This window comes from Entelurus aequoreus, linkage group LG21 (assembly GCF_033978785.1).
Source record: "Entelurus aequoreus isolate RoL-2023_Sb linkage group LG21, RoL_Eaeq_v1.1, whole genome shotgun sequence".
In the NCBI taxonomy this organism is placed as follows: Eukaryota; Metazoa; Chordata; class Actinopteri; order Syngnathiformes; family Syngnathidae; genus Entelurus; species Entelurus aequoreus.
Window position 1 is genome coordinate 343,186 of NC_084751.1, and position 11,932 is coordinate 355,117.

An 11,932-nucleotide genomic window follows, 5' to 3' on the forward strand; every position below is an offset into this window, starting at 1 on the left:
TATGATTCTTTGCAGAGGGATTTCAGTCCTGGATGTGGAGAGGCCTCACGTTTCTTTTGCCCTTCCTCTTTTTTGGTCATGTAAGTCAACAAGCATTTGGTATCTCACTACTTTAGACTGACCATACGTCCTCTTTTGCCCGGACATGTCCTCTTTTGCGGAGTTTCTTAAATGCCTCATATGTCCAGCATTTTGACTTAGGGTTGCGTGTATTTTCAGGGTTAAGAAGGGGTTAAAAACAAAAACAAATTGTGAAGGTGTGCACAGCAGCATTGGTGAGGGAGGGGCAGAGACAGAAAGAGCGAGAGAGTTATGATAAACTCGCATGCGTCGCCAGGCTCTGCTTTTTATCCATAGATTTATCAGATTAAATTTTTTATTATCTATAGCAGGGGTGTCAAAAGTGTGCCGTTTGCGGCCCACAGCTAATGTTTTAAAGGCCCACGGCACATTCTAAAAATACTATTAAAATAACAAAAGTGCAATAAAAAAGCTTAAAGGCCTACTGAAAGCCACTACTACTGACCACGCAGTCTGATAGTTTATATATCAATGATGAAATTTTAACATTGCAACACATGCCAATACGGCCGAGTTAACTTATAAAGTGCAATTTTAAATTTCCCGCTAAACTTCCGGTTGAAAACGTCTATGGATGATGACGTATGCGCGTGACGTCACTAGTTAAACGGAAGTATTGGTACACCATTGAATCCAATACAAAAAAGCTCTGTTTTCATCTCAAAATTCCACAGTATTCTGGACATCTGTTGGGGAATCTTTTGCAATTTGTTTAATGAACAATGAAGACTGCAAAGAAGAAAGTTGTAGGTGGGGTCGGTGTATTAGCGACTGGCTGTAGCAACACAACCAGGAGGACTTTGACTTGGATAGCAGACGCGCTAGCCGACGCTAGCCGCCGACCGCACGGCTGATCGGGTGAAGTCCTTCGTCCTTCCGTCGATTGCTGGAACGCAGGTGAGCACGGGTGTTGATGAGGGCTGGCTGGCGTAGGTGGAGCGCTAATGTTTTTATCATAGCTCTGTGAGGTCCCGTTGCTAAGTTAGCTTCAATGGCGTTGTTAGCAACAGCATTGTTAAGCTTCGCCAAGCTGGAAAGCATTAACCGTGTAGTTACAGGTCCATGGTTTAATAGTATTGTTGATTTTCTGTCTATCCTTCCAGTCAGGGGTTTATTTATTTTGTTTCTATCTGCATTTGAGCCCGATGCTATCACGTTAGCTCCGTAGCTAAAGTGTTTCGCCGATAAAAGATAAGTCACTGTGAATGTCCATTTCGCGTTCTCGACTCTCATTTTCAAGAGGATATAGTATCCGAGGTGGTTTAAAATACAAATCCGTGATCCACAATAGAAAAAGGAAAAAGTGTGGAATCCAATGAGCCCTTGTACCTAAGTTACGGTCAGAACGAAAAAAGATACGTCCTGCACTGCACGCTAGTCCTTCGCTCTCACGTTCCTCATCCACAAATCTTTCATCCTCGCTCAAATTAATGGGGTAATCATCGCTTTCTCTGTCCGAATCTCTCTCGCTGCATTGTAAACAATAGGGAAATGTGAGCAGCCCTTCCTCCTGTGACGTCACGCTACTTCCGGTATAGGCAAGGCTTTTTTATTATCAGCGACTAAAAGTTGCGATCTTTATCGTCGTCGTTCTCTTCTAAATCCTTTCAGCAAAAATATGGCAATATCGCGAAATGATGAAGTATGACACATAGAATGGATCTGCTATCCCCGTTTAAATAAATAAAAAAAATTTCAGTAGGCCTTTAAAGGTGAAATGTAATTTTGAAAAAGTTGCAATGTTGACTAATAAAACAAAGCTGTTTTTTTTTTCTTTCAAACTGTCATTGCTCAAAACATAACATTGACTCAAAATCAATGTTATTATTAATTACTGACCTATCCAAGGTTCCGATTACTTCACATCAAATATTCCACTTTGAAGAACATTTTCGGTGGAAGATTTTGCATATTTTGTGTGTTTGCCATTAAAAACATAGTTTTGTTTGACAAAAAAGGGCGGAAAACAAACAAACAAAAAAACAACATAAAAAAAAAAACCTAATACATTTTGGAATGAGGGATAGATCTGAAGTTGATGTAGACTCCAGAGATTTAAGCGTTAAATATAAAATGTATGTATGCCCTGGCACACCATTATCATCATTTCATGACCCAAGCAAAACACTTTTTACACTTTTATACTGAAATAAATACTCCTACAACTTATTAAATAAAAACATAGAAAAAACTACCAGTAAAGTAAAGTTCAGATCAGTGAAGGAAAGTGAACGAATGTTTATAACTGAAGACATTTACATATGCATAAAAATGTGTTTTCTTTTTTTTTTTTTTAATGAATTAACGTTTATGACAACCTTTTTCCAAAACACAATATAGAATGTGAGATATAACAGGACAATGCATACGTTTATCTTTTTTTTTTCAAAACACTTACAAAAAAGTTGGACCCCAAAAATGTCCTAGCACCAACACTGCTGTCAACAGAGGAGAAAAAATGCTTCATTTAAATAAATATATCATTTATAAAGCAAGTTTGAGTATCATTGGCAAATTTTCACCTAGTCCCGGCCTTGGCACGCATATGTATCCTCTTTTTGGGATTTCAGAATATGGTCAGCCTACACTACTTATGGCAAATAAACCATACACCTGATTTTAAATGACACCTCCCTTTTTTTCAGTTTTGGCAGCTGTATAATTCAGTCACCCTGTTTCGCTTGGGGAGACATGAGGACTGCAAGGAGTGGCAGGTACGTAACCATTGTCGAAAATCCTCTATATCAGGGGTCACCAACGCGGTGCCCGCGGGCACTAGGTAGCCCGTAAGGACCAGATGAGTAGCCCGCTGGCCTGTTCTAAAAATAGCTCAAATAGCAGCACTTACCAGTGAGCTGCCTCCATTTTTTAAATTGTATTTATTTACTAGCAAGCTGGTCTCGCTTTGCTCGACATTTTTAATTCTAAGAGAGACAAAACTCAAAATAGAAATTGAAAATCCAGGAAAATATTTTAAAGACTTGGTCTGCAATAACTGACAAAGAAACAGATAACAGATTTGGTGTCCAGTTCAAAGTGTGACATGATTTATTTAAAAATTTGAGGGTTGACTTTTGTATTTTACATGAGTTATTATTTGTACAAACATGGTGCAAAGTAATTCATGATTTGTTAAAACATGTTAGTGGCTAGCTAGTTAAAATGGGATATTGTGATTTCACAAGACTGTCTCGGAAGTGATCATTTGAAAATGTTCAATTTGAAAAATGCGCACTTAGAGAAAATATAAAAATAAAGTGTTGCATATTGATATTTATCTGTTTCTATATATATTTATTGTGAGAGATCATTAAGATGATCAGTGTTTCCACAAAGATAAATATTAGAGATGTCCGATATATGCGTTAAAATGTAATATCGGAAATTATCGGTATCTGTTTTTTTATTTTTATTTTTTTTATTAAATCCACATAAAAAACACAAGATACACTTACAATTAGTGCACCAACCCAAAAAACCTCCCTCCCCCATTTACACTCTTTCACACAAAAGGGTTGTTTCTTTCTGTTATTAATATTCTGCTTCCTACATTATATATCAATATATATCAATACAGTCTGCAAGGGATACAGTCCGTAAGCACACATGATTGTGCGTGCTGCTGGTCCACTAATAGTACTAACCTTTAACAGTTAATTTTACTCATTTTCATTCATTACTAGTTTCTATGTAACTGTTTTTATATTGTTGTACTTTCTTTTTTATTCAAGAAAATGTTTTTAATGTATTTATCTTATTTTACTAATTTTTTTTAAAAGTACCTTATCTTCACCATACCTGGTTGTCCAAATTAGGCATAATAATGTGTTAATTCCACGACTGCATATATCGGTTGATATCGGTATCGGTAATTAAAGAGTTGGACAATATCGGAATATCGGATATCGGCAAAAATCCATTATCGAACATCCCTAATAAATATCATTAATTATTAATAATAACATAGAGTTAAAGGTAAATTGAGCAAATTGGCTATTTCTGGCCATTTATTTAAGTGTGTATCAAACTGGTAGCCCTTCGCATTAATCAGTACCCAAGAAGTAGCTCTTGGTTTCAAAAATGTTGGTGACCCCTGTTTTATATGATAGAAGCACTCTACTGTCTCATAGGATCTTTGACTAACTCGGAAACGGGGTTTGTACTTTGCGGACTTTGCTCCACAGTAAGTCTTTGCTGTCGTCCAGCATTCTGTTTTTGTTTACTTTGTAGCCAGTTCCGTTTTAGACAAGAAAAACTCTGCTGTTTTTTAAGAATTTACAAGAAAAATTCTAGTCCAAGATCCGCTATATGACAGGAGCACTCTGCTGTTCTCGTCTTGCAGGTATTTATGCTGGCACTGACCTTTCTGGTCCTGTTCCTGGGCAACTTCCTCACCACGTTAAAGGTGGTCCGCCAAAAAGTGAAGAAGAACCGGGAAAATGTGACAAAAAGTGACTGAAGGGCCTTTTTTTTCCGGAAGGACACGGACTGAGCTCGCACATCCATCCGACGCTGAAGGAAAAGTGCAATTGTCTTCTCTCAGGTGTTTGGTAGCGGCGTCCGGCCGACCGCGCGGTGGTTTTTGTCCATGCTGCTACGGTCGTCCCTCACTGATGTCCACTTTGCTGCTGAATCCTGGGTCAAAACAAGGGAAAGAGGTCAAAGTGTTTGTTAGGATCACATGCAACCCCAAACATCAGCAGATCTCGGACCCCCGAAAAGTCCCGTCATGCAGCTTCATACTTCTGTGAAGTAGTTCCCGCCTGTCATGCGTCTATTTCACCAGATCGGTCTTTTAGAAGTACTCCTCCGTGGAAATCCCGAGCAAGGTAGCGTTCAAAAGAGCATGCAGCAGGGACCGTCCTCAAATGTTCACCTGAAGAAACCGGCACATGTAGTTGAAGGGAGGAGCGTCATGTCTTGATGAAACACTTGAATTTGTTCAAAGGAAAAATCGTATCATGTTGCACTAATGTTTTGGGATCAAATTGCTGGTATTGGTACTGTACTTCATTCAACACAGTCATGTAGAACCACAAAGGGGTGGATGTGGGACGATACCAAGCCATAGATTAAATATTTCTATTAACTTAAGCACATGTCTTGTCTTTCCTGATTACTATTATGGGATTCAGTGTAATACACAGGTGTCAAACTCAAGGCCTGGGGCCATACATGGCCCGCCACCTCATTTTATGTGGCCCGCAAAGGCTTTGAATTACCATGAGTGTATTTGAAAATAATTTTTCAGTAAAAAAATTGGTAGCTCAGTTGCCAGAATATTACTGTAAAAACACAAAACGAAAAAATGTGTAATATTGTTTTGCCATTTACAGTCAAACACCGTAAAAACGACCGTAGATTTTACAGTAAAACTGGTACTGTTTTTACATTTACAGTATACAATAGGGATGTCCGATAATGGCTTTTTGCCGATATCCGATATGCCGATATTGTCCAACACTTTAATTACCGATACCGATATCAACCGATATATACAGTCGTGGAATTAACACATTATTATGTCTAATTTGGACAACAAGGTATGGTGAAGATAAGGTCCTTTAAAAAAAAAAAATGAATCAAATAAAATAAGATAAATAAATTAAAAACATTTTCTTGAATAAAAAAGAAAGTACAACAATATAAAAACAGTTACATAGAAACTAGTAATTAATGAAAATGAGTAAAATTAACTGTTAAAGGTTAGTATTATTAGTGGAGCAGCAGCACGCACAATCATGTGTGCTTACGGACTGTATCCCTTGCAGACTGTATTGATATATATTGATAAATAATGTAGGAACCAGAATATTAATAACAGAAAGAAACAACCCTTTTGTGTGAATGAGTGTGAATGGGTTAGGGAGGTTTTTTTGGGTTGGTGCACTAATTGTAAGTGTATCTTGTTTTTTATGTGGATTTAATAAAAAAAAATTAAAAAAAAAAACCGATACTGATAATAAAAAAAACGATACCGATAATTTACGATATTACATTTTAACGCATTTATCGGCCGATAATATCGGCAGAACGATATTATCGGACATCTCTAGTATACAATGTAAAAAACATTGTACATTTCGGCAGCTAAACTTTACTCTAAAATCGACATTTTTCTTAGTGTACGTAAAAATATATAATTGTGTAATGAAGCAATTTTGACATAAAAATACATGTACTGTATGCAATTTCATATTTTAAACTTAATATAATATTGGAACAAATATATTATTGCGGATTCCAAACATCAAAATAAGTACTTAAATATCTGCTTGACTCGTGATTTTGAAGCAACTGACTAACCCATTAAATTGTACAATGTAAAAAAAATTAAATGTTTTTAAAAAAATCGGTAAAAAACTTGTAGCTCAGTTGCCAGAATTTTACCGTGAAAACACAAAACAAAAAAATGTGTAATATTGTTTTGCCATTTACAGTAATACACCGTAAAAAACGACCGTAGATTTTACAGTAAAACAGCGGTACTGTTCTCCCATTTACAGTATACATTGTAAAAAACATTGTACGTTTTATGGTAACATTTCGGCAGATAAACTTTACTCTAAAATCTACATATTTTTCTTAGTGTACTAAAAATATAGAACAAATAATTGTGTAAAAAAAAAACACATGTACTGTATGCAATTTCATATTTTAAACTTAATATAATATTGGAACAAATATATTATCGCAGATTCCAAACATCAAAATAAGTACTTAAATATCTGCTTGACTCGTGATTTTGAAGCAACTTACTAACCCATTAAATTGTACAATGTAAAAAAAATTTAAAAAAATCGGTAAAAAACTTGTAGCTCAGTTGCCAGAATTTTACCGTGAAAACACAAAACAAAAAAATGTGTAATATTGTTTTGCCATTTACAGTAATACACCGTAAAAAACGACCGTAGATTTTACAGTAAAACAGCGGTACTGTTCTCCCATTTACAGTATACATTGTAAAAAACATTTCGGCAGCTAAACTTTACTCTAAAATCTACATATTTTTCTTAGTGTACGTAAAAATATAGAACAAATATTTGTGTAAAAAAAATACATGTACTGTATGCAATTTCATATTTTAAACTTAATATAATATTGGAACAAATATATTATCGCAGATTCCAAACATCAAAATAAGTACTTAAATATCTGCTTGACTCATGATTTTGAAGCGACTTACTAACTCATTAAATTGTACAATGTAAAAAAAAATTTTTTAAATCTGTAAAAAACTTGTAGCTCAGTTGCCAGAATCTTACTGTGAAAACACGAAACAAAAAAATGTGTAATATTGTTTTGCCATTTATAGTCAAACACCGTAAAAACGACCGTAGATTTTACAGTAAAACTTGTACTGTTTTTACATTTACAGTATACAATGTAAAAAACATTGTACATTTCGGCAGCTAAACTTTACTCTAAAATCGACATTTTTCTTAGAGTACGTAAAAATATATAATTGTGTAATGAAGCAATTTTGACATAAAAACACATGTACTGTATGCAATTTCATATTTTAAACTTAATATAATATTGGAACAAATATATTATCGCAGATTCCAAACATCAAAATAAGTACTTAAATATCTGCTTGACTCATGATTTTGAAGCAACTTACTAACTCATTAAATTGTACAATGTAAAAAAAAATAATTTTTAAATCGGTAAAAAACTTGTAGCTCAGTTGCCAGAATTTTACAGTGAAAAAACAAAAAAATGTGTAATATTTTTTTGCCATTTACAGTAATACACCGTAAAAAACGACCGTAGATTTTACAGTAAAACAGCGGTACTGTTCTCCCATTTACAGTGGACATTGTAAAAAACATTTCGGCAGCTAAACTTTACTCTAAAATCTACATATTTTTCTTAGTGTACGTAAAAATATAGAACAAATATTTGTGTAAAAAAAAATACATGTACTGTATGCAATTTCATATTTTAAACTTAATATAATATTGGAACACATATTTATTATCGCAGATTCCAAACATCAAAATAAGTACTTAAATATCTGCTTGACTCATGATTTTGAAGCAACTTACTAACTCATTAAATTGTACAATGTAAAAAAAAAAATTTTTTTAAATCGGTAAAAAACTTGTAGCTCAGTTGCCAGAATTTTACAGTGAAAAAACAAAAAAATGTGTAATATTTTTTTGCCATTTACAGTAATACACCGTAAAAAACGACCGTAGATTTTACAGTAAAACAGCGGTACTGTTCTCCCATTTACAGTATACATTGTAAAAAACATTGTACGTTTTATGGTAACATTTCGGCAGCTAAACTTTACTCTAAAATCTACATATTTTTCTTAGTGTACGTAAAAATATAGAACAAATATTTGTGTAAAAAAAATACATGTACTGTATGCAATTTCATATTTTAAACTTAATATAATATTGGAACAAATATATTATCGCACATTCCAAACATCAAAATAAGTACTTAAATCAAAAACTCTGTAAAAACTACTGTAGATTTTACAGTAAAACAGTGCTACTGTTTTACCTTTTACATTGTAAAAAAAACATTGTACATTTTATGGTAAAATTTCGGCAACTAAACTTTACTCTAAAATCTACATATTTTTCTTACTGTGTACGTAAAAATATATAACAACAAAAAATTGCGTAATGAAGCAATTTTGACAGAAAAATACATGTACTGTATGCAATTTCATATTTTAAACTTCATCTAATATTGCAACAAATATATTATCGCACCTTCCAAACATTAAAATAAGTACTTAAATATCTGCTTGACTCATGATTTTAAAGCAACTTATCCATCAAATTGTACGATGTAAAAATTATTTTTCTGTATAAAACTGGTAGCTCGGTAGCCAGAATTTTACTGTAAAAACACGAAACAAAAAAATGTGTAATATTGTTTTGCCATTTACAGTAATAAACCGTAAAAACTACTGTAGATTTTACAGAAACTGTGGTACTGTTTTCCTATTTACAGTTTACATTGTACATTTTATGGTAACATTTCGGCAGCTAAACTTTACTCTAGAATCTACATATTTTTCTTACTGTGTACGTAAAAATATAAAACAATAATTATGTAATGAAGCAATTTTGGAAGAAAAAAATACATGTACTGTATGCATTTTCATATTTTAAAGTTAATCTAATATCGCAACATATATTATACTAAATTATCGCACATTCCAAACATTAAAATAAGTACTTAAATATCTGCTTGTCTCATGATTTTGAAGCAACTTATCAATCAAATTTTACAATGTAAAAATTATTTTTCGGTTAAAAAAACAACTGGTAGCTCAGTTGCCAGAATTTTACCGTAAAAACACGAAACAAAAAAATGTGTAATATTTTGCCATTTAGAGTAATACACCGTAAAAACGACCGTAGATTTTACAGTAAAATTTACATTTACAGCTTACACTGTAAAAAACATTGTACATTTTATGGTAGAATTTCAGCAGCTAAACTTAACTCTAAAATTGACATGTTTTTCTTAGTGTCAGTAAAAATATATAACGTAAATTATTGTGTAATGAAGCAATTTAAAATGTATTAATGATTCACTGTTACAAGTGGGCCTCTGAGGGCAGCTGTGATGTGGCCCCCAATGACAATGAGTTTGACACCCCTGCTGTAATACTTTGTTTATGAGAGGATTCAAGTATTTCAAAAGTGTCACGGTATTTATTGGCCCTTTATTTAGAGCAGGGGTCACCAACCTTTTTGAAAGCAAGAGCTACTTCTTGGGTACTGATTAATGCGAAGGGCTACCAGTTTGATACACACTTAAATAAATTGCCAGAAATAGCCAATTTGCTCAATTTACCTTTAACTCTATGTTATTATTAATAATTAATGATATTTACACTTAATTGAACGGTTTAAAAGAGGAGAAAACACACAAAAAAAAAAAGACAATTACATTTTGAAACATAGTTTATCTTCAATTTCGACTCTTTAAAATTCAAAATTCAACGGAAAAAAAGAAGAGAAAAACTAGCTATTCGAATCTTTTTGAAAAAATAAAAAAAATAATTTATGGAACATCATTAGTAATTTTTCCTGATTAAGATTAATTTTAGAATTTTGATGATATGTTTTGAATAGGTTAAAATCCAATCTACACTTTGTTAGAATATATAACAATTTGGACCAAGCTATATTTCTAACAAAGACAAATAATTATTTCTTCTAGATTTTCCAGAACAAAAATTTTAAAAGAAATTCAAAAGACTTTGAAATAAGATTTAAATTTGATTCTACAGATTTTCTAGATTTGCCAAAATATTTTTTTTGAATTTTAATCATAAGTTTGAAGAAATATTTCACAAATATTCTTCGTCGAAAAAACAGAAGCTAAAATGAAAAATTAAATTAAAATGTATTTATTATTCTTTACAATAAAAAAAATCTATTTCCTTGAACATTGATTTAAATTGTCAGAAAAGAAGAGGAAGGAATTTAACAGGTAAAAAGGTATATGTGTTTAAAAATCCTCAAATAATTTTTAAAGTTGTATTTTTTCTCTAAAATTGTTTTTCTGAAAGTTATAAGAGGCAAAGTAAAAAAAAAAAAAAGAATTTATTTAAACAAAAGAAGACCAAGTCTTTAAAATATTTTCTTGGATTTTCAAATTCTATTTGAGTTTTGTCTCTCTTAGAATTAAAAATGTCGGGCAAAGCGAGACCAGCTTGCTAGTAAATAAATAAAATTTAAAAAATAGAGGCAGCTCACTGGTAAGTGCTGCTATTTGAGCTGTTTTTAGAACAGGCCAGCGGGCTACTCATCTGGTCCTTACGGGCTACCTGGTGCCCGCGGGCACCGTGTTGGTGACCCCTGATTTAGACTTAAGCTAGGGCCTCTGGGCACATGGGAATTATTGTGCGGAATAAAATGATATTGTAAATGGACATTGTGTAAACAAACGGAAATACTCCATCCCAATGGGAGAGCAAGTTCACGTTTTTACCACTGGTAGGCGCTGTTGCTCAATATTAGTGCGGCAGTATTGTACTCTTTTTGCTAAAAAAATAAATAAAAAATAATACAAATGGTTGTTATTTTGAGTTGAGTATTCAAGTACAAATTCATGGAACAAAATATTGTGTTGGGGGAATAATTGTTGACACATTCACATCCATAAGAAAATCCATATACTTAGTCATTACAAGCATTTGAAATGCATTATTTATGTCAGGGGTGTCAAACTCAAATACAGAGTGGGCCAAAATTTAAAACTTAACAAAGCCGAGGGCCAAAGTTGAACAAATTAACCTTTTAATAGGGACCCACACAAGTTTTGCATTGAATATTGAACAAGCAAGGCTTACATAACTTTATAGTGACGTGCAAAATTGAGTTTCAAATAATAATAATAATTAAAAATATCAATGGCATATCAAATACAATTTAAATAAAAATTGAATTCCTCTTTTCTATTTTCAGCCTTCTGAGGTAAATATCAAAATAAACTTTTTCCACAGGCTAATAACAAATTTGAAAATAAAATAATGAATGAATCAAACATTCAAGCCTTGTAGTAGCAAGAGAGAGTGCATGAATAAAACGTTAATTATTGCTCTGTTTGCTACACTGATTTGCTTTAACACCGTTATATAAGCAACGCTTATATAACTTAATAGTGCAAAAGCAACTTTTAAAAACAAACGAAAAAACATCAATGGTACATTAAATAAAATTTAAATAAAAAATTGAACGACTCTTTTCTATTTGCAGCCTTCTGAGGTAAATATCAACATTAACTTGGCGGGGGCGGGGTTTGGTGGTAGCGGGGGGAGGGGGGGTGTATATTGTAGCGTCCCGGAAGAGTTAGTGCTGCAAGGGGT

At 33.0% G+C, this 11,932-nt stretch overlaps 1 protein-coding gene across 2 annotated transcripts in view; it reads left to right on the forward strand.

Annotated features, from left to right (window-relative positions):
- LOC133639031 (transmembrane protein 120B-like) overlaps window positions 1-11,932 on the forward strand; it is a 44,405-nt gene that overhangs the window by 13,300 nt on the left and 19,173 nt on the right. Inside the window, exons 10-12 of one of the 2 annotated variants that reach the window (XM_062032094.1) lie at window positions 16-80; window positions 2,727-2,795; window positions 4,424-5,175. In XM_062032094.1, coding sequence (XP_061888078.1) covers window positions 16-80; window positions 2,727-2,795; window positions 4,424-4,540 — 251 coding nt within the window. In that variant the 3' untranslated portion in view covers window positions 4,541-5,175. Of the gene's footprint in view, window positions 1-15; window positions 81-2,726; window positions 2,796-4,423; window positions 5,176-11,932 lie in introns of those variants that run through there. The other variant, XR_009823720.1, reaches the window with a different exon arrangement.